Source organism: Rhinolophus hipposideros, assembly GCF_964194185.1.
Source record: "Rhinolophus hipposideros genome assembly, chromosome: 2".
In the NCBI taxonomy this organism is placed as follows: Eukaryota; Metazoa; Chordata; class Mammalia; order Chiroptera; family Rhinolophidae; genus Rhinolophus; species Rhinolophus hipposideros.
In genome coordinates this window covers 107,620,520-107,643,451 of record NC_138048.1, presented here as the reverse complement: position 1 = coordinate 107,643,451, position 22,932 = coordinate 107,620,520, and the positions used below count along the sequence as shown (strand labels likewise).

General features: G+C 51.2%; 1 protein-coding gene across 4 annotated transcripts in view; it reads left to right on the top strand.

Moving 5' to 3' along the window:
* The first annotated feature begins 568 nt into the window (after positions 1-568).
* The window catches only part of PRDM15 (PR/SET domain 15), a 60,100-nt gene continuing 37,736 nt past the window's right edge, over positions 569-22,932 (top strand). For 3 of the 4 annotated variants that reach the window (XM_081076961.1, XM_081076960.1, XM_081076958.1), the window contains exons 1-7: positions 569-648; positions 12,164-12,259; positions 13,081-13,126; positions 13,670-13,763; positions 15,218-15,371; positions 17,674-17,926; positions 21,603-21,704. In XM_081076961.1, coding sequence (XP_080933087.1) covers positions 13,090-13,126; positions 13,670-13,763; positions 15,218-15,371; positions 17,674-17,926; positions 21,603-21,704 — 640 coding nt within the window. In that variant the 5' untranslated portion in view covers positions 569-648; positions 12,164-12,259; positions 13,081-13,089. Of the gene's footprint in view, positions 649-12,132; positions 12,260-13,080; positions 13,127-13,669; positions 13,764-15,217; positions 15,372-17,673; positions 17,927-21,602; positions 21,705-22,932 lie in introns of those variants that run through there. The other variant, XM_081076959.1, reaches the window with a different exon arrangement.

Sequence of the window (22,932 nt, the reverse complement as noted above, 5' to 3'; positions counted from 1 at the left end):
TCCACTCAGCTGCTCGGCATTTCCTTGACATCACTGCCTTATGGTGAATGGTTGAGAAATAGGACAACTATAGTTTGGATTTGGAAAGGGAAAAACAGTAAAATGTATCATTTATGGAGGGTTTTTTTTCCCCTCCCTGATATCTTTGATTCATACTTTTGCAGAAAAGTTGCCAACAAAGAATATAATAATATGTTTGATTTTGGAAGCAGAAGGGATTTTTTTTTTTCCCAGAAGTCAAATTTTAAAACCCCAATATCCAGGCTAATAGGTTTTCTTGGAATACTTATTTATACCTCTCCTTCCCTTCATATCATCGTCGGTGTCGAAGGCCGGGGAGAGAACACCCCTCCCGTTTGGCAAATTTACTGGAGATTTAAGACAACTCTTTTCATGCACATAATTTCAGAGGTTGAGATTGCAATGAGTCGAATGCTTTCTCAGCCTCCTTGTCACATTGGTAAAGCATGGAGGATCCCTGCCCACCTCACCCCAAACGGTTCGCGAGTGTGAGTGCTCATTCATTTGGCCGCTCATTCAACAAGTGTTTATTCAGCAGGCAGCTGTTACGTGCCCGGCACTGCCGAGAACGAGAGGGAAGGCCCTGCTTGGTGAACCGAATGGTCTAGAAGGAGGCTATAGACAACAGTAAGACACTGTCAGGTAGACCGTGGTTAAAGCAGGGAGGAGAAGGAAAGAAGAGAGGGAGGGAGGGAGGAGGGAGGACAGCAGGGGGAGGCTGACGTGTGTGTCGGGGTGCCCGTACAGGCAGTTGGGATTAGGTCTGTCTGAGCAGGAGCCACGTGAAGAGACCAGTGCTGTGAGGCACTCCGTGGAGATCTGGGGTGAGGGTGTCACAGGCAGACAACTGGCAGGTGCAAAGGCCCTGGGGTGGGAACGAGCTTTGTGTGCCCAGGGATGAGACAGGCCAGCGTGGCCGAGGGGAGAGCGTGGAAGCAGCACATGTTGTCCACCATGCGGAGTTTATCCCGAGTGCCAGGGTGACGCCACTGGAGGCTTTGGGCCCGAGTGGGACACAACCGGGGTCTTTTCAGAAACGACCCTGTGACTGCTGTGTGGGGAATCCAGGCCCTGCAAGAGTCCTAAAAACAGCGGGGACAGACGGGAGAATGAGGAGTGAGGACAAAGTGTATTTCTATCGTGAGGCAGGTCTTGTTGCTGGTGGTGGGTGATAGGAAGTGCCATTTACTAGGGAACAGATGACAGATTTGCCCGGCGACTGGGGTGTGATGGGGTGGGAGGGGGAGGGAAACAAGGGCCCTGCAGACAAGTGGCATCTTCAAACTGCCCCTCTGGGGTGGGAGAAACCTTGCCCAGGGCCCCGGGTCCAGGTCCTCACCTATGTACTGTCATCCTGAGGAACGGTTCATCCTCTCGCTGCCCAGCATGCAGCGACCGCCATCCCCAGTCTTGGTGTGGGCCGTGGCCCTGGGCTGTGGAAACCTCAGGATTCCCGTAGATGTGTGGGTGTCAGGAGGGTGAGACCACAGTGGGGTAAGACCTCAGGCTTTCAGTAGATGGACGGTCCCTCATGCTGACAGAAAAGATGGGAACCTGTCGGCACTTGTGGTTGTTGGGAAGTGGCCGTGGGGGACACTGCTGGAACAAAGCCTCCCGTTCCCGGCCACTTGTCTGTAGAACACGATTTCCTGCACTCAGATTTATAAACATGAGGCATCCGAATAGGGTTGAATGTGTGTCATGATATGGGAACCAGCTGGAGGGGAAAGCCCCACCTGCCCCGTTGAACACAGCTGCTATGTTAGGTGACTGTGGACCAGAGCGCTCCTGGGTTTCTGTTTTGATCAGTGGCATTCCACTGATTGCAATGATAACTCAGTCTAGAAGAACTTAGCACACCCTTATGGCCATCGAAACGACTGATTTGATTCCCATGCACATTTGTTGTGTGATCAATAGAGTAATTTCAAGCATGACTATATCACGTTGGATTTAACGTCTGCAGTGATGGAAATAGGAGATCACAGAGGAAGACGCGTCCTGAGCTTCCGACAGTTGAAGAAGAGCTTGTCTGTGTGCTTTCAAATGGATTGCGGTGGACATCACACCATCATGCTGAGACTCCAGCAGACATGTTTAGAGGAGTGACGTAACAGTTTTACTTTAAGAAGTCAATATTTATAATATGCTGGAAATTACGTCCCTTGCAGATGTTTAAACCAGGGGTTTCAATTTAAGCTGTCGGCTCAAGTGCAGGCAATAGCATTTTGTAAACTGCTTTTGCAGGAATATTAGCAAAGCGGTCGGTGGTGCCTGAAACCAGGCATTAGGTGGGGTTGGGGGCCTGGATAGGACCAAGGGCTGGACCGGTGCCATGGGCTTGGGAGGTGACTTGGGGTCAGTCCTGGGTCCAGAGGGAGAGAAGACCAAGGGGCCAGCCGGGGTCACCCCCAGTGGTGGCTTTGATGGGAAGAAGAAACTGGGAGACCGTGGAAGGAAGGGTTTCCAGAGGGGGGGTGAGGGCCCACGGTGGAGCGCTGCTCAGGGATGGGAGCTGACGGAGGGCTGGGTGGCCAGGTGCACTGCTCTGGGGGAGTGATAGGGGCAGATCTTCCATTCAAGAGAGAAGGGGAGGGGAGGAAGCCACTGGAGTCCTTCCCAGGATTTTTGCAATAAAAGGAAAGAGAAATGGGGCAGTAGAGCGGGGTGGGGGCTGAGGAATGAGTGGTGTGAACAACCCAGGGAGTGTGGCTCACTGCTGGAGAGAGGGGTGTGTAATAAGGAAGCTGTGGAAGGACAATTGGTGTATTTTTTATATTTGCTTAGTTCTTGTTGTTTGTATGTAGTTCTTGTTGGGCCTCCCCGGGAAGTGTGGGTGTGGCATGCCCTTATGTTGAATGAATGCTTCAGAGGAGGGCCATTTGGATGAGTTCTTAAAGACTGGGTAGGAGTTCGATGAACAGAGAGAGTTTCTGTAAGAGGAACAAGAGGGAGGGGATGTGGAGGCCGGGAAGCCGGTCCTGGATGATTTGGGGTGGACAGGAACCCTTGGACCAGCTGGGAGGCAGCTCAGGCTCACGGTGGGCCCTGTTGGAAAGCCTTGTGTCCTAATAAGATCTGAGGAAGCCCTGCTCTGGGTCTTCCCTCGATTCTTCCAGAGCCCACAGGGTCATGGTTCCGTAAACTTGGGTTTCTCAGAGATGGCACCTTTCCATGCCTGAGAGGTGCCATGTGTTATTGGCTCCGTTTGAGTGGCCGATGCTCAGTGTGGTGTCGGGAGCATGGATGTGTCGTCAGAAAACCTTTATTCAATGGGCTTCTACCTTTGGTGCTGCTGGAAGCAAACTCGTTATAAGTCGAGCGTCCTTAAATCATGATTTGTGCAAGGGGACTGTCATTTCACTCACCCTCTGGGGAGAAGGGACCATACCTGCTGGATAAAGAGTCCGTCTTTGAGAAGGAGTGTTCCAAGCGTTTTGTAACTTTATCTCAAGGCTTTTGGCCTTCTGTAGGTTTAACAAATACATGTGCTAATTAGTTAGAGTAAGTAAGCTTGCCTTTTATTGTGACCAGAAACATAAATGTAATTTTAGCAATCAGTCAAGAGTTTTACAGAAATCCTTGTTCTAAATAGGCTGCTTCAGTTCTGTTAATTGATCCTATTGTCTGCATGTCCTTGTGTCCCGCTGGGTCCCCTTCTCCCGACATATCTGCCCCTTCTGGACTTGGTTCTCTGACACTTCTCAGTTTGTCTACAGTGTCCCCCAACCTTATGCTGAGGGAGCATGAGGACTTTTTTTTACCATCAAAGCTTCCGGTGCCTACTTTTAAAATATCTTATCTGTCACACAAGGCCCATCAGTAAGAATCAGGCTTCACACTCCCCCCTTTTTTGTTAAGTAAAAGGATAACTGCCAGTTAGAGCTCTAATCAACATGATAAAGTCAACACTAGCTCAGTTTCCATTTTTTAGGTGGCAGAGTTCAGGCCTCGCTCTCCTCTCTGGCTCAGAAATCCCTCTTAAAGAACTAGATGTGCAAATCAGAAACATAGACGTTGTCTTTGATGAAACTAAGAGATTCAGAAAGAGAAAACAGAGGAAATTATGAAATAAATAACAAGAAAATCTTCAGGCCGGGATGAACGGGCCAACCAGCGCTCAGCATCGAAGCCGACCATGGAACTTGAGGTCACTGCGGCTAAAACAGAAATACTAAAAGATTCAGGGCTTGGGAGTCATGCGCAAAAGGTTGCCACCTGGCTAGAAAGCCGTCAGACTCCTCCCCGGTGACCCTGGGAGCTGGAGGACGGAGTCCTGCATCCAGTGTTCTGTATGAGAATGCCCACATGCCAGGCAAGCCAGCTGCCCTGTGAGATGGGAATGGACATTTGCAGACATGGCCAGTCCTCCCAGAAGTTTTACCTCCCAGGCACTATTCTGAAGAATATACTGGAAAATGTGCTCCCCAAATCAAAGGTCTAAACTAAGGAAACGGAAGCAAGGGGCCTCAGAAAACGGGAGCTCCATCCACACGAAGAGAACTAACAAATCCGGGTGACGGTGAAGGAGGGCCCAGCACGCGGCCTGTGTCAGACCTGAGGAGCAGCTGTGACAGGCAGGGCGGGCTCCACGAACTGTGGAACCCCTGGGCCACCGTGAGCTGGACTTTGAGAAAAACAAACCATAGGGAAAGCTAGTGCAGGATGTGTGAAAATGTCGCCATGCGAATCCTCCCCCCAACGCTGCCACCACCGTCACCAGATTCCATACCCTACACACAGACACAGCAGAAACAGCACAACAAAGTTACACACACACAACACGAGACCTGCACAAAACAGTACACAACAACATCTACGGGGCGGTTGATTGGCTCGGTAGGAGCGTGAAGCTTATGACACCAGGGTTACCGGTTCGATCCCCACATGGGTCCCTGTGAGCTGCGCCCTCCACAACGACATTGAAACAGCTACTTGACTTGGAGCTGATGGGTCCTGGAAACACACTTAAATAAATGAAAGTTAAAATATATAAATATACAAACGACACGACACACAGCAAAACCTCCACAGAAACAGAAACAGCACAGCAAAATCACACAGCACAACAGTCTAACGTACACATAAAAGGAACATAAGATCTACACACAGAAGCAGCAAGCAAAATTCCCATACAAATAATAAGAACTAAGCAAATATAAAAAATTAAATCGATTGCTCTTAGAAAGGTTGCAGTAGAAAAGCAATGGATTAGTAATAAACTTTAGAGTTTACTATTGATCGGTTTATTGAGCACTCAGTATTTTCAGAGTCATAGTTTTGTAGACACTGATTTAACCAAAATTATATTGAGAATAAGGGGAAGGGAAGAGCATGTAAGAAAGCTAACTTTTCTTCTACCATAATAAGAAGTAAAATACGACACCCAAGGCTGAGAAATCAGGGGATCTCATAGGAGCATTATTCTGAGATGTGAAAGTAGATGTAGCAGAAAAACCTAAGGGCTTGAGAGTGGTTGACCTTGATTTCTAAAGCTATGCGTTCTGGCCGTTCACTTTAATAGAGTAAAAGTGACCTTAGATAGGAAGAAAAGGAAGCAGGGGAAGTGGGAGACCCCACCACTCTGTCAAAGTGAAGGGCCTTGCCCGGACAGGTGGCTTGAGTCTGTGGTTTGGACCGCTCAAGGGTCCCTCCTGCCCTGTCTCCCTTGTGTGGGGAGCTGGGAACGTCAGGCAGCTGCGGGCGAGGTTGGTTGTCCGTGATAGCAGCAGGGGCCCGCTGTTCCTTTGCTATCCTGTTTTAAGACATGCGCAGAGGGACTCTGGGCTTCCTACATGTGTCTCTTGTTAGAAATGGTCAGCCTGCAGATCCTGGGCTGGGAACCAACAGGTCCGATGAGTAGCTCTTGGAAATTAGTCTCTAGTCAGTGCAATGTTTTCGATACAGTCGCTGAGCCCCGGGCTGGGCCCGGCTGTCAGCAGCCTGTCAGACTCAGACTCTGCCCTCTTGGTGGGCTCACTGTGGCAGAGGAGAAAGAACGTGGGCATAAACAGTGACAGCCTGCAGCTTTAACGATGGCGATTGCGGCCAGAGACAGACAGACAGACAGACAGACAGACAGACAGAGGGAGGGAAGAACCCAGATGAGAGAGGAGGATAGTGGGGTGATATCGGATCCGGGAAGGTCCAGAAATGAAAACCGGGGCAAGGCGTCATATACAATACGAAATGAGATTAGAAAGAAAGGGAAGTCACAGCCAGTTTGCAGAATTGTCACTGCCATCTTCCTGACTTTGAACTTTGTCGGTTAATAAGCAACGAGGAGTGATTGCTGCATATGCCGTTTCTTTATAACATGAGAGCTGGCTTTTGAAAAATACATACATACATAGCACAGTAATGGGGATAGAGGGTCATAGGGTGGCAACCTTTGAGAACCACCCTTTTAGGAGGTCATCACGATGAACGAGAATTTAAAATTATACCTGTGCAGGCTGCAGCAGGGCTTAGAGGAGATATTCAAATCCTCTCCTTGTACAAATGAGGAAACTGAGGCCGTGGAGGGGAAACAACTAACTCGAGGTTTCACATCCAGTAAATGGCAGAGCCTGGTCCCTGGCGCCCGTCCCCTCACTACAGGACCAGCACCTTCCCTTGTACTGATGACCCGACTCTGTGCTCTGGATTGTGGCTCTAGCATGTGAATCGCTGTGTGCAAGAGTTCTTGGTCCCGTGAAGTTCAAGAACTGCTGGGCTGAACGCATTTCAACAGGTATGTTTTGCAGGACTTTTCAGGGCCTTTCATGTGCCATTGTGTATCAAGACTCTAGAATGGGAGAATTGCAGTTTCACAAATGTATTGGTCACAAAATTCCTCCCTCCCTACCTGCTACTCCCCTGGTCCCCGCCACGGAGCACCTCGGGACAAATCGGCAGCACATGAGTGAAAATTACTCTTTTTTTGTTTGTGTTTTTCCTTTCATGATCTTTCCCTTCATGCTTTTAATACTGTCACAAGGGCATGCACCCAGTGGGAAAATGTTCCTCTTGTTAAAAAAAAAAATGTCCTGAGCCTCTAGACCAGGGCTGGCTACTGAGCATTTGACACGTGACTGACCCGAATTCAGATAGTCCAGAAATATGAAACACACACTGGCTTTCCAGGACTTAGTATAAAAAAATTAGGAATGATTGTAATGTTAATTACATTTTGAAATTACAGTAGTTGGGATATATTCTGTTAAACAAAATGTTAGATATGTGAATCCCAGCGAGATTTTTTGTAGTTATAGACAAGATTGTTGTAAAATTTATATGGGAAGGCACAGGAAGGAGAATGGCTCCAAGCATTTTGGAAAAGAGGAATAAAGCAGGGGGAAACACTACCCAATTTTAAGGCTTCCTATAAAGCAATGGCCGTCAAGACAGGACTGATTAATCTCCACCAAGTGTGGTGTTGGCAGAGGGGTAGACACGGAGATGAGTGGCACAGAAAGGAGGACCCAGAAATAGACCCACACAAACATGGCCCGCTGGTTTTGGACAAAGGTACAAGAGCAGTTCAATATTGCTGACACAATTGGACACCTATAGGCAAAAAGGTGAAGGTGGACCTCAGCCGCACAGCTTATATAAAAATTCACTTGAATTGGATGCTAGACGTAAATGTAAAACATGACACTGTAAGTCTTTTCCAAGAAATATAGGAGAAAATCGTGGGGATCTAGGGCTTAGACATGACACCAGAAGCAAGGAAAAACCGAGTTCACTTCATCAAAATGAAAACCCTTTGATTTCCAAAGTTACCCTGTTTAGAGGATGAGGAGACGAGCTGTAAGCAGGGAGAAAATATTTGCGAACCACGTATTTGACAAAGCATCCAGATGTAAAAGGAACTTTTAAAACACAACCGTCAAAAATCCAGACCGTCTAACTAGGAAATAGGCAAATGACATGAAGAGACATTGCACTGAAGAGGATTTACAAACGGCAAAACAGCACATGAAAGCTGTTCAATGTCATCAGCCACCAGGGAAATGCAAATTACAACCACAGCGAGAGACGGCCACCCATACGTGAGCGTGGCTAAAATAAAACATAGTGAGCCAGGTGCTGGTGAGGAGGGGGAGAAACCGGCTCTTTTACACATTGTTAACATGGCAGCTTCTTAAGAAACTGAACGTCCACTTCCCGTGTGTGTGTCACGGGCGGGTGAGTCGGCGAACCCATGAATAAGTCACGTCCACAGTGTCCCGTCCGCAACAGCTCCTGTGGACTCAGGCCTGTGGCTTCTTTATGGAGCCAGCCCATCTCGTATGCGGGCTTCCTCTTTTCCTGCTGCCTCCTATTTCCCCCAGCGTCCACTGAACACATGACCCAAGGGCTGCACTTTGGGCGTTTATTCCGGAGGAATGACAACTCACGTCCACAGAAAAACCCTTACGCAGTTATTCGTAGCAGCTTTATTTGTAGTAGACAAAAACAGGGGGAAACCCAAGTGTCCTCCAGTGAGTGGATCGCTCAAGCAACAATAGTACTCTCGTGCCGTGGACTATTATACAGCAATAGAAAGGAACGAACGACGGCTACGCACAACAGCCTGGGTGGACCTCAAGGGCATTATGCTGAGTGGAAAAAAGCCAGTCTCCAAAGGTCACATACTGTATGGGTCCATTTATATGACAGGCTTGAAATGACAAAAAATGATAGAGATGGAATTGGGGACGGTGGGGGAACGGGGAGTGATTAAAGGGGACACGTGGGTGAGGTCCCAGTGATGAAACAGTCCTGAATGTTGGCGGCAGTGGTGGTTGCATGAGTCCACACCTGTGATAAAACGACAGAGAACTCCGTGCACACGCGTGTGCCAAGGTCAGTTTCCCGGCTTTGATAGCACGCTATGGTTCCATCAGGATTTTGATATTATACTTACTTGTGTAAGGGTCAAGCCTTGGGGAAAACTGAGTGAAGAACACACGGGACTTCTCTGTGCTAGTTTTGAATCTTTCTGTGATCTATAGTATTTAAAAGTTTAACAGCAGCCAAAAAATACAACCTGTGTGGTTCACCTTCCATTTCTCTTGGAGAGTGCTGCTTTGGATGCTGAAAAGGCTCTGGGACGTCATGTAGGCCAGTAACAGATGCCCGGGACGACAGCCTTCACTGCCCCACTCCTTTATCTGTCCCCCTGGCCAGGGGTCTGCCACGGAAGTCCCAGCCAGGTTAGCGAAGGAGAGCTAATCTGCATTTCACACTCACGTCAACAACCTCCCGGAAAAACGCCTTTTTCTTTGAGTTATTTTTAGCAACCTGTGATTTAAAATTGTGACGTTTTCATTTCCCAGTGTTTCAAAGCTGATTATTTTTTCTAGCTAACAGTCAAGAGCCCAGCCTTTGCAGATCATATTAAAAAATAGTGTTTTACCACCTCACATCCATTAAGGTGGCTATTAAAAAAAGCAAAACAAAACCCAGAAAATAACAACTGTTGGTGAGGATGTGCAGAAATTGGAACCCTTGTTGCCCTTTGGTGAGAACATTAAATGGTTCAGCTGCCTGAAAAACTGTGGTGGTTCCTCAAAAAATTAAACATAGAAATACCATATGATCCAGCAATTTCACCCTAAGCAATATGCCCAGAATAATTGAAAACAGAGTTTTAAAGAAGTATTTGCACAGCCATGTTCATCGCAGCATTATTCACAATAGCCAAGAGGTGGAAGCAACCCAGTGTCTATCGAAGGATGAATGGATAAGCAAAATATTATCTATTCACACAGTGGAATATTATTCAGCCTTAAAGAGGAGGGACTTTCTGACATGGGCTGCAATGTGGATGAACCCAGGGGACCCTGCCCAGTGGAATAAACCGGTCACAAAAGGACAATTACAATGTGATTCCACCCATGGGAGGGACTTGGGTAGTCAATTTCATATTAAATAGCCTTTTAAAAAATGTTCTGGTCCCAATCTGTGGCCGAGTAGGCTTGCGGGTCCTTCACTTGAGTCCCCACGACCCTTTGCACAGACCTGGTTTCCTGGGACTGAGTGAGTTGGTCTGTGCTGGGATAAAGGGCTGCTCACCTGATTCTCTCTTTTCTGTCAGCTCAGTGCTCGGTGAGCGGCAGACTGTAAAACTCCAGTGCCTGGTGTTCTGCGAAAACACTGTTTATAGAAAATTTGTGCAGAACTCGAAATACCGATGAGGTTTCTGGGCTTCCCCCGCTGAGGGTGGCGTCTTCTGTACCCTACTTCTGGGTGATGAACGTTCGCAGCGTACAAAAGAACTCGGCTCCTTACCACCTGCCTGAGGGCCAGGCTGGGGCACTGCGCCTACTGTGCGCCCTCCCACCCCCCCAGCACTGTGCCATCGCAGTGGGGATGGCGCGGGCTTGGTGCTGTTCCGCAGCTCCTCCCCGCCCCAGATGTGTGAGCGATTGCATCTGGAGGGGCCCACCTGCCTGGTGACCACAGGGAAGCCGGTGCGCTCGTTATTCTAGGTCTTCCCTGCTTTGTTGAATGCATAGGCTTTTCCTCGGGGGCCGAAGGCTTCCCAGGCTTCTCCCCAGAAGTGGAAGATGAGGACACGTTTGCTGGACCAGATCTGAGTGCCACCAGCAGCCCGCCCAGTGTCCCCGCAGCAGGCCCTGACTGCCCTCGTCCTGAGGTGTTGGTGGAAGGTTCTGTCCTGCCACCCCCAGTAGAGCAATCCTTCAGTACAGCCTGGTCCTGGTCAATGTCCCGGGAATACCTGGGCAAGACAGGGACGTTTGTCTTGTTTCAGCTATAAAATGTTCTCAAGAGCGCCAGAACTTTCCTGAAAAGCTGCCCTTTCCTGTAACAGCATTATCTGTTTGGAAGATTTCTTAACTAGCACAAATTTTCTGTTTAAACTTTCAAGTTTGTGTAGCTGGAAACCCTTAAACAGGCTTGGCATCCAAGGGAGGGAAGGTAGGAGCCCTGTGAAAGCCAGGCCAGGCCAATGCAGCTGCCTCCCCTGCCTCCCGGGTGGCCACACAGGAGAAGGACCTCAGGCCTCGCCGGGCGCATGGGGGTGGGATGAGTGGGGCTGCGTCCAACTCCTGGGCGTGGGTGGTACTGCTAGCTCGGTAAATATTGAGAAAGTGATATAAGCACTTAATCCCTTTTCACTTGGTGATTAAGAAACATGTACAATTTTTCTTCCCGGTCTGACTTCTAATCTAACCAGACTTTTTGACTTGGCATAAATTGTACAAACGAAGGATTGGAACTTTTCAATCGACACTTTATTATCTGGAGTCACAAGGCGAGTCCAGCCCAAGGATATCAGGGCTTTGCTGTATGTGGAGTGTTATGTACAAAGTGCGTAAGAATTGGAGTATATACGTCGGAGGCGGCCGAGGCTCTTATCACACTGCTGTGCCCTGTGCCTGGCCGCACAGACGCTGAGTGTATGCTGATGGTTCCGCCTTGTAGCTCTTCAGGTCCGGTGAGGAAAGAGACACCAGATAAACAACACACACAGATGATCACAGTGGAGAAAGCTGCAGTAAGGAAAATTACAGGGTGCTTCCAGGAAGTGTTACAAGGGCCCTGATTTGGACAGGTGGATCAGAACACCCTCCCCAAAGAAGTGACAGTTAATCTAGGGCGAGAAGAATGAGGAGATGTCAGCCAGCATAGAGCCGGGGAGAGGTTCCAGGCATAGGGAACAGCAGGAGGGAGGCCTGGAGGCAGGAAGGAGCTGGGAATAAAACAAGGGCACTGGAGCCTGAGAGGGAGGTGGGCAGAGGAGGCTGACGAAATTGGGTTGGTCCCAGGGACAGTGGGAAGCCATTAAGTTTCAGGCTGGCATTGGGTCCATGCTCTAGAAAAACCCTATACAGTGTGGAAAATGAGTGGGCCAGTAAGGGCAGAGCAGGAAGAGCCGTCAGAGGCCCTTGTACCTTCCAGGTGGGAGAAGGTGGGGTGTGGCCAAGGGAGGCAGTAGAGGCTGCAGGGAAAAAACATGCCCTGGTTACTTATCCTTGGCATTGTAAGGGCAAATTGGCGACCCCGTCTCTCTGCTTTGTTTCTTTGTGGCCACTTCATTCCGCCATAGTGAAGTTTTCCACGCTGTTCTCTCTGCTGATGAAAACGTGTGCTCGGCAAATCCGAGTTTTCATTTGGACTGTGCACTGTCTGTGTTTCATTCTTCCAGCTCCTGGGGATAAGAGTGCGGTGTGGAATGAGCCTTCAGGAAGGGCCAGCCTGCGTCCTTTCCTAGCAGCACACATCACGGGGGCTCGGCCAAGAAGTGGGTGCAGGGGGGAGATGCTGGTGGCTTCATTGGGGTGGAGGGAGTAGGAGAGTGGACGAAGGATTATGTAGTGGCACATACTGGGTGTAGTGCACCCTGTGCTCCCCGCCCAACGGCATGAGGTGGGCATTTTTATTTCCGTTTGATAGGTCAGGAATCTAGGCCCTAGAATTAACATGTCTAGGTCACCCCACAGATATGCTGGGGGAGCCTAAGCTCAGCTGCTCGCTGTAGAGGTGCTGCTGGAGCTGCACCTCAAAGGACGATTAGGAGAGAGGAGTGACCAGATCTGACAAAGGTTTTGTGGAGAGCAGGAGAGCTCTCCTCCATGATGTCATGGTCGGTTTAGTCCCCCGAGAACCGAGTGCTCACCGGGTGTGGGGCACCGGTTAGCAGTTGAAGAAAAAGGAGGTTGCATGAGACGTGGGTACCCTGGAAGAATTCACAGTCTAATGAGGGAGGACAAAGAAAAAAGAACTGACAATGTGAAACGTGGCTTTTAAAAAGTGGGGATATATTTATTTTACAAATGGAAACCGATGGCTAATATAAAAAGAGGAAAGTCTGACTTCATGAAGACTTCCTAATCTAGAGGCCATTCAAATCAATTGCTGTTATTAAAAAACAACATTATTTTAAGTGAGCAAATGTTTCGAGGCCCCCCAGCCCCATCCCACAGTAAAGGGGACCTCACTGCTTGATGTCTTAAATCACAAGCTGGGGGTGGGGGGCGGGGCAGGGGACCTTAGTAGGAATTGTCTTTAAAAATGGCTTTGGCAAAGAGCACTTCGTTAACGCCCCTCTCTGTGTCCTGACAGGTGTCGGAAATGGCGGAAGACGGGAGCGAGGAGATCATGTTTATCTGTAAGTGGCCCCTGCCTGTCCCCAATGCAGACGGCGTGGCACTTGCTGCCCGCGCAACGCCATGTCCACATTTTGTGTCTATAATACAGAAGAGCTGCAGCTTTCTAAATGATGATGGTTTTTCTTGCTTTTAAGAACACTATTACATGAGCAACGTGCTGCAGCGATGTGGTTTTTAAAGGCTCGCCTTGCTCAGGACGCCCGGCAATGGGCACGCTGCAGGGGTTCAGAGATGTACGATACGTTAGGCTTATGGTGAACGGCTGGAATTGGTGAATTTTCATTTCCTGTCATTCCTTGGGACGATCTCATTCTTTGTCACCATAGAAGTGACTCTGCATGCTTGGAAATTGCCGTAGAGCTGGGTCTTTACCTTGGGGGGGCACGTCCTATGTTTGCTCTGTTTTGTATTTGTGGGGAGCCTCGTTGGCCTCTCCCCTCGGATGGGGAGTCTGTGTTTCCCAGGCGTGGAGCTGTGCGACGTCCTTTGGGTGTCTCCCTCCCTGCGTGTGTCCCCTCTGACGGTCTGATGTCTGTTTGCAGGGTGTGAAGACTGCAGCCAGTACCATGACTCTGAATGTCCTGAGCTGGGCCCAGTGGTCATGGTCAAAGACTCCTTTGTGTTGAGCAGGGCACGGTGAGTGGCCGCCTGAGCTGGTTTTACAGTCCTGCCTGCCGAACAGGGTTGTCTGCCTGTCAGGCGCGGGGAGAGCCTGGCGGCCTCTACAAAAAGGAAGAAGAGCAGGAGGGAGGAGCACTGTGCTCCGCTTCCAGATGGCCTCCGTGATTTCCACGCCCCAGGGAACGGAGTGGCCGGTTGCCAGGAGGAGCCCAGATGTGTTTCAGAGGGAATGTCTTGTATCTGCTCGTGATTTTAGGAGCCAAGCTGAGACCCAGCACGGCCTCCGTGGAGGGGCCGATGGGCTGGGTGGGTTTATGGGTTGAGGAACGACGACTCAAGTTGTATGTCTGCCAGCATGGTTTCCCCTGTGGCCCGAATCTCGCCTGCCATCTGACACATGCCCACTATGGGCAAGGTGGGCTGGGGTAGGGGGCAGCAGTGAGTGTAGGTAACAAGGCAAAGCCTTGGAAGCTTCTGGGAAAGCACCCACAGCTCTAGTGAGGAGGCTCAGTGGCTCTGCCATTCCAGGTGTCCCCGTGGAGCCGTGCCACCTGGTCGGCCAGAGGAATGTCAGCCCAGGTCTGATACATGGTAGCTGTTTGAACTCGGAGGAGGCATTCTCCTCTCCACACCTCAGTTGCCCCATCTGTGAAGAGGAGAGAATAACAGTATCCCTAAAAGTCATGATCATTATATACCCAGTGTCTGGCACAAGGCACTAAAATTATCTTGTCAGCGCTGTTTCTAAGCCCCTCCCAACTGGTTTCCTAACCTCTGTTTATTTTTTCTCTGTGACTTACCTTCTCAAAACACAGATTAACCTTTTTACCTAAAGTACAGATCGGATCAGCACCCCCCCAAACCTTCACTAGCTTCCCATTGCCCACAAAACTCCACTGGGAGCCCTCTGTCCTGCATTGGGACCGTCCGTGATTGGCTTCCGATGGCTGCCGACGTCTTGCCTCCTGCTGGGGTCCCAGCCCACATGCCCCCTCCTCCAGCGCCCTGTCGTTGACCTTCTCCTAGTTTACTTAAAAAGGGCCACATCCTCCAGGAACCGGCCAGGCCAGCCTAGCTGCAAGCCCGTTTCTGGCCTTTGGAATGGTGTGGCTCTTTCTGTCTTTCTCATGGAATTTCCATGGGGCACATTGTCACGGAGTTCTCTAGGTCTCCCGCCCTCCCTGGACGGCGCCTCAGTGGGCGAGAGCAGCCATTTGCTTCATCTCTGTCGGTTGGCCCATTGCATCCCGCACCTACGGTCGGCTCTTCTCGGGTGGGGATAATACAAGCGTCCTCCATTGTGTGCCCTGGGTGGTCGGTGAGAGTGAGCTTTTCGCGTATCTGTGCCCTGGGTGGTTGGTGAGAGTGAGCTTTTCGCGTATCATAACCTTCTGTCCCCTGGTATGAGTGGCTGCCCCACGCTGACGGCGCTCAGGGCCTGAGAGTCTCTTGTTTTGTTCCATTTCTAGGTCGTCCCTTCCTTCCAACTTGGAGATCAGACGACTGGAAGATGGAGCCGAAGGCGTATTTGCCGTAACTCAGCTTGTCAAGCGAACACAGTTTGGTCCCTTTGAGTCGAGGAGAGTCGCCAAATGGGAGAAGGAATCTGCATTTCCACTGAAGGTAAAGGCTGTGTGGACGGCATTGAGGACCCCGTGCTTTGTCACCTCCCTCTGTGAGTGCCAGTGGTTCACAGATGTCCCGGAAATAGCTCTAAATGTTGGACTGCTGCCTAATTTCCTAATGACCAATTTTTCTTTTTTTTTCCATAGTTTTTTTATATCATGAGAGCATCAAAGTTAAGTTAGTATTTTGTGAGTCTCAATTTTGCAAAACTCTAAAGAGAGTGTATTTAAAAGGTGCATAAGAGGAGACCCAGAATGCTTCCTCACTTCTGCTGTGACCGAGGTTGACAAGCTGTAGGAGGTGGGCAGTCATTTTTGCAGTACTGTGTCAGTATAGTTACTGCCCCCTGTGCAGAACGAATGCTACTCTCCAGAGCTCTTTCGGAAGGAGGGTGTTTTGTTTAGGTACCAGTGAGACACCGGTATAAAGTTTGGCAGCTCCAGAAAGCACATCAGACTGGGAATGGACAGCTTTTATGTGACATCGAGGGAGACAAAGATGGATGTGAGTTGTAGGGCGGGTTCAGAATACTGCGAGTAAGCCGTGGGAGCCCCACGAGGCCAGGGGACGCAGATGTTGTTTACGGCTCTGTCTCCGTGCCCAGCATAGTACCAGGCCCAGAGCAGGCCTCCCAGAGCACCTGTGAAATAAGCAAAAGGCACGGTGCTGGTCGGCCCCTCTTAGGCACAAGGTGAGCTTTCCTTAGGGACCCTTAACAGAGAGCCACGTTTCAGGACAGAGGAGAAATCTATAACCTCAGACTTTGGGCAGCCCTTGGAAAAGTGAGCTCACAAGGTAGATTTCAGCAAGAGGGGAAAACGGAATGGCACTTGACTTGTTTATAAGAAAAGAGAGAAAGGAAAGGAAGGAAGGCTGTCTGTTGTGAAGGAGTGGTATAAAGAGGCTGCGTCCCCGAAAGGCTGTTGGGACCCAGGCCACACGCTGGGCACAGTCTCTGTGCCCGCCTGGGCTTCTTTCAGTGACTCAGTTCTGCAGGTCTCCATCTGGCATGAGTTGTTTTCAGCACGGGCTCAGTGCTGAGCACCTGAGGGAGGGCGGAGGCCCCCTGGGGGCACACCCCACCCCAGCTTGTGGTCATTAGGCACCTGGTGGCCCCTACTGCCTTCTCCCCCAGCTTATGAGGGCTCCTTCCTCAGAGGGGGCCTCCAGCTCATTAGCAGTAGGGAGCTCCTACAGGAAAAGCTCAGGATAGGGGAAAGATTTCTTCCTCCAGTGAGGAAGTCACGATTGCATCAGAAAATAGAACCCTCTACACTTGCGTGGCTGCTTTGAACTTCTAAGTATTTAAGTTTCTCCCCCTGCTCCCTGCCTGCACTTAATCCATAAGTAGCAGTGCTGTGTTACAGACCAGGGCACACCTTCCAGAGACCAGGAAACTTTGCTAACGTCACTGAACACACTCGGAACAGAGCCAGGAGAAGAACTCAGGTGACCTGATGCCCACCTGGGCCATGCCTAGAACTCAGGTGTCCCCGTGACACCTGGACCAGGAGTACACCTCAGGTGTCCCAGTGACATCTGGACCAGGAGCGGAGTTCAGAGCTGAGGTGTCCTAATGATGTCTGGAAGAAGGAGAAGAGCTTAGGTGTCCCAATGACACCTGGGCCAGGTGTAGAACTCAGGTGTCCCTGTGATATCTGAAACAGGAGTAGACTTGAGCTATCCCAATGACATCTGGACCAGGTGTCCGAATGACATCTGGAACAGGAGTAAAATTCAGGTGTCCCAATGATACCTGGACCAGTTGTAGAACTCAAATGTCCCAGTTCCCAACTGGGCCATGCGTAGAACTGAGGTGTTCCCTTGACACCTGGATCAGGTGTAGAGCTCAGGTATCCCAGTGACACCTGGACCAGGTATAGACTCAGATGTCCCAGTTCCCAACTGGGTCATGTGTAGAACTCAGGTGACTCAGTGACACCTGGACTAGGTGTCAAACTCAGGTGTCCCAATTCCCAGCGGAGCATGCACAGAACTCAGGTGACCCCATGATACCTGGACCAGGTATAGAGCTCAGTTACCACCTGAGCCATGCTTAGAACTCGGGTCCGATGACCCCTGAACCTTTTGCCGTGTCTCCTGCTTCCCTTTTGCCTAAGACCCCCCAACCTCTAAAGCCCTAAACAGGTTTGCACGGAGCCTGATGTGGTCTCCCACGCGGCCCCGCTAGAGCGGCGGTTCAGCTCCTCTGCCCACCCCCTGCCCCACACACGCTGACACGCAGACTGGTGGGTGATCAGCTCCTCGCCCGCCTCTCTGTGGGCATGCTCCCCCTCAGGTGTTCCAAAAGGACGGGCACCCCGTGTGCTTCGACACTTCCAACGAGGACGACTGCAACTGGATGATGCTGGTGCGGCCGGCGGTGCAGCCGGAGCACCAGAACCTGACGGCCTACCAGCACGGCGACGACGTGTACTTCACCACGTCGCGGGACATCCCGCCCGGCACCGAGCTGCGCGTGTGGTACGCGGCCTTTTACGCCAAGAAGATGGACAAGCCCATGCTGAGGCAGGCGTGCTCCGGGGCCCACGGTACGCGCTGTGCCTCGCCAGTGGGCCGCATGCAGGAACTGGCGTTAGGGAGCAGCTGTGCCGGGGAGCCGGCTTTGGGGGGCACAGAGGGGTGGGCGTATCCCACATGGCTGGGTCTGTTGTTCTGCTTGTTAGATATGCAGGCTGACAGACAATGAGAAGAGCCAGATACTCACTGGTGGGAAGCTGTGCCTCTCCGCTCTACCGGCTAAACCCCGCACTGGGGCACAAGCCACTTACTCAGCTCTGCCCTGGGGCTTCCACACAGTAATTCACCTGCCCAGTCCTCGGAGCGGGGGTATTGTCCCTGGTTTGGGGCAGAGGAAACGGAGCACAGAGAGGGCAGGGAGCCTGCCCCAGTCACAGTGCAGGACGGGGCTGCATGTGGGGGTGTGTGCATGTGTGCGTGCGTGCGTGTGTGCGTGCATGTGGGGGTGTGTGCATATGTGCATGCACGTGTGCGTGCATGTGGGGGGGTGTGCATGTGGGGGGGTGTGCATGTGTGCGTGCTCTTGTGCACAGAAAGACCTGGTGAAAGTCATGTGATCGGCCCACACCTGATGTTCCTATTAGGAAAAGCAAATCAAAATGCGCGGCCTGCTATCCGGGTCTGGGTGTCACTTTGTGAAGGGGCCCATTGGATTGAAATCTTTGCTGCCTGTGGGTCCTGGTGGCGCGGGTGTCTCGCAGAACCCTGAGAGACACTGGCCATTTGGAACTTCTCAGAGCAGCACTTTGCTATGCTCCATCTGATACTGTGGGGACAGACGTGTTCATTGTTGCCAGGAAGATTATTTGCTCTGACGCCCCCAAGTGACGGGATTCTGACAAGCAAATGTTTTCCTTCTCATTAGGAACACAGTGTGATACAAAACAGCTCTGGGGTGAGAGCCTTCGCAGTTTTGGAAGGTTCTGTCTGTCCTGTGTGCCCACGTGGCTGAGGTTTGTGAGTGGTCCTGGGTGGCATACCCCCCAGCGTGTGAGGGGAGGACTCCATGCGCTGCCCAAATGACAGAAATGGGTTGTCTCACAGTCTGGAGGCCAGAAGCCCGAGACCAAGGTGTCGGCGGGGCTGGTTCCGTCTGGGGCCTCCGAGGGAGAATCCTTCTCAGGCCTCTCTCCCGGCTTCTGGTGTTGCTGGCAGCCCTTGGCATTCCTTGGCTTGTAGCTGCGTCACTCAGCTCCCTGCCTGTGTCTTCACATGCCTTCTCCCTGTGTCTGTTCTGTCCTTACAAGGACGCCAGTCATTGGATTTGGGGCCCACCCGAATCCAGCCTGACTTCATCTTACCTTGACATCCACATAGACTATCCGAAGCTTCCAGGCATACCGGAGCGTCAAGGGCCACTCTAACCCACTGCAGGCTGGGAGGGGACTGCTGGAGTGGGTAACCCCCTGGGATGGCCTACACTCCAGGTCTGGTGGCAGCTGGACGATAAAGGCAGCTTGGCAGTGAGGGGGTTTCCCCCTTCACAGAGGTATTCCCCGGGGAAGACTGGGCTTCATGGAGCCCTCTTGTTTTCAAAAGTGGACAAAGAATTTGGAGAGACCGATGGCTTCTCACCAGGCTGCTCCTAGCCCCACCGTCTAGGATTTGCCTCTGGCCAGGCGCCCGCGGGAGCCACCTGCAGTGTCACCTCCCTGGGTCAGGCGTCACTGCAGCAGGACCAGCCGGGCCCACCGGGCGCTGTCCAACATCACCGAGCTCTTCCTGACCTGGTTTTCTCGTGTCCCCGATTCCTTACAGCCCGGGCAGCTGATGCCATTTGTGGCCTGGGACCAGCCCAGGTTGCACGATGGGATTTGGGTTTTTAGAGGCTGACCTTGTCAGTTGTGTCCTGGATGATGGCACAACCCTTACGTCGCTCAAGGTCAAAGTCAAAGCAAAGGCTGGCAGCCCTTACCGGAGTTCTAGTTACTCTGTTTGCTTGTTACCTGCTGGAGAGCATTTTGGTCTTGAGCTGAGTTTGAGAGCATAGCTTTTAATGAAATCGGCCTGATACTGTGTCGTCCAGTCCAGCCACCTCCTGGTTTCATCCTGACCGCTGTCATTCAGGAGTAGTACTTGGGTGACAGTGACTCCTCCTCCAGACTTCTGAGAACGGGGAGACTGTTAATGATTACACCGGGACAGCCGCCTAAGTAGGGAGGCATGGTCACCCCAGACAAGTTTTTGAATTGGGAAAACAAACAAGCAACTTAGATACTCTCAAGTTTTAGAAATACTTTTTGTGGTTTTCTGTTATGGGACAAGTGGCAAGCAAGCATTTCTGGGAAGTGTGGTGGAAGTTGTTGGCAACTGTTAACTGGTTGGTTAGTTGGGTTCCTTATTTCTTTGCTCCCTGAGGTGCTACCTGGTGAACGACCACTTAGGCAGTGCTGGTATCTCAGGCGGCCTTCCCCGGGGTCCGCAGTCACGTCTGCCTTCATGTGCCAGGGCCGCTTGGTAAAATAGTGATGTAGCAGCTGGCCCAGGTCCCCCGACACTGTCTTCCCCACCTGGCCCCTGCCCCGCCCCTTCCTGAAGGCCCTTCTTCCCGAGTCCCCCGAAGTCCCCTCCTGGCAGCACGGAACTTCTGGAACCTGCTGCAGCCCTGCTGAGTGCCCAGGCCCAGCACAGTCTCCGTGTGTGCCGAACGCCTCCCCCAGCTGAAGCCATGAGCCGGGAGCCCAGTACTGCCTGCTTCTTAGAGACCAGGGTAGACAATGTGATCTGTGAAGAGAGGCCTCGAATCACGGCGCTCTGGCCATCTGCATGAAGCTGATCCTCCATCCTACAGGCAGGGAGACAGCTTCAGCTGTCCCCAGTGATGGCCTCTGCCCACTGATGGTGGAAGGAGGGAGGCTGTCACCGCCTCTGCCGGCTGGGGGTGGGGCCGAGCACTGTGGATGGGGCCTTCCCAGTATGTTCTGGAAGAGTTATACTGGGGGCTGATGGACAAGAGCGGTTTTCCCAGAAATCAGTCAAAATCTTTTTTGTTGAGCATCAGAACTGCCAGGACTCATTAATTTAATTCTGTCTCTCAGATTTGCTTCAAACATGCATCTTTGTTGTAGAAATCAGCTGATTTGCAGACAAAATACAGACAAAAGGTGGTTTTGACCTGAGGAGCAGTGTCCCACTCTTTCAAAAATTAATCGTTACCATTTTTTTTTTTTTTTGGAAGTGGATTGACTTTTCTAATCACATTGTCTACCCTGGTCTCTAAGAAGCAGGCAGTGCTGGGCTCCCGGCTCATGGCTCAGCTGGGGGAGGCGTTCGGCACACACGGAGACTGCGCTGGGCCTGGGCACTCAGCAGGGCTGCAGCAGGTTCCAGAAGCTCCGCGCTGCCAGGAGGGGACTTCCGGGGACTCGGGAAGGAGGGCCTTCAGGAAGGCCCTCCAATGGCTTCTTGGACCAGATACGTTTCTGTGACTGGACACAGACCCTGCATCTGGGCTGCTGTGGCTCCGCCTGTCTGTGCTCAGTTTCCTTGTCTGTGAAATGGGAGTATTCACAGGGCCTGAATGGGTCCATGTGCATAGAACTCTGAGAACGGAGCTTGGGACATTGAAAGTGTGTTCATATGCGTTCACTGTCACTGTCACCTGTGTGGACAGGTGCACTCGGCACTGGGCTGGGCCCTCGGGTAGGTGAGCTGTTGAGTGTCACCTTGTTCTCCTCTCTTTTGAAGCTGCAGGCACCCCAGAAAGCAGCACCCCGGTTGAATCGGACCCCAGCCCGTGGGTCTGTAAGGTGTGCTCCGCCACCTTCCTGGAACTGCAGCTCCTGAATGGTAAGTGGGGCTGGGGTGGGTGGCCAACTTTGGTTTCAGGAAGTCCTGTGTTGAGCTCTCTGTGCTTTGGGCTTTCACTTCCACTCCATCCCTTTGGGACGAAGCACCTGGCCGTCGGGATGTTCTGTGGCTTCCGTGAGCAGCTCTGCTCCTGCAGCCAGTGCAGACCCAGGCCGCGTCCCCCAGACCTGCACGTGTGTGACACCCAGGCCTTCCTTCTGGTGTTCCCCTCCGCTCGTGTTCTACGCTCCGGCTTGGGCTCCTCTCTGTATCGGGCACTGCGGGGTTTTGTCCCCTTCCTCTTAAGCTCAGGGGTGTGTTACAGTTTGCAGGGGAGGTGTCTCCATTTTAATAGTCTTCCAAGTGTTTTTAGCCAGGTCAGCTCCCTGTTAGCTTGTTCTGCTGTGTGTGAACCGCCTACCCTTCCTGTGACATGTGTCACAGACACTGTTGGCTTTGTAATTGTCTTTCCCTCACTGGCTTCTTGTGGCACTCACGCAGCACCAAGTCCCTAAACAGGGAACAGATGAAGACCGCGGCCACCTCATGAGTGCCTGGGCAGAACGAGTGGAGATTTACAGTGGGAAGCGTCAGCTGTGGCCCCAGGGTGCACACAGGTGCCCCTGGCGTTTGAAGGCGTTAGTCCTCTCCTGGTGTCCCGCCTCCTTCCTGCCGCTTCCCTGCCAGCCAGCTGGTCTGAGCCTTCCTCTGGAGGCTTGCCCACTCCTGATCTTTGTACCACCCCTGCCTGCTTCCTGTGTTTCGTCTCAGAAGGTCTCTGAGGCTTTCTTCAGTTGGAAATAAACCGAAGTTGGTTTTTGATGTTTTTTTTTTTTGCTTTCGTGCAATATTTTAAAGACAGTTTCGTTCATCACGGATTGAGTATTTCTCATATTAGAGGCTACGTTTTTAGGTAATTATGTTACGTATTTGTTGTACAAAAATTAGAAAATACAAATAAACTTAAAGAAGAAAATCAAAATTGCCTGGAAGGTCACCATCTAGAGAGAACCACATTACTATTTTGAGAAATCCTTCCAGTTTTCTTTGCATTTAAGTGTGTACACATGCTTTCAATTTTTACGAAACAGTGTGTATGGTTAACCTGCCTTGCTTTTATCGCCTAATTGACTTTTTAAAGTAGTCGTAGTGTTTGGTGCAGTGGGAATGCTTTTTCAAAAGCAGTGGAAATAAAGTTTATTTACTAATGCAAAGGGCCCAATCTTAG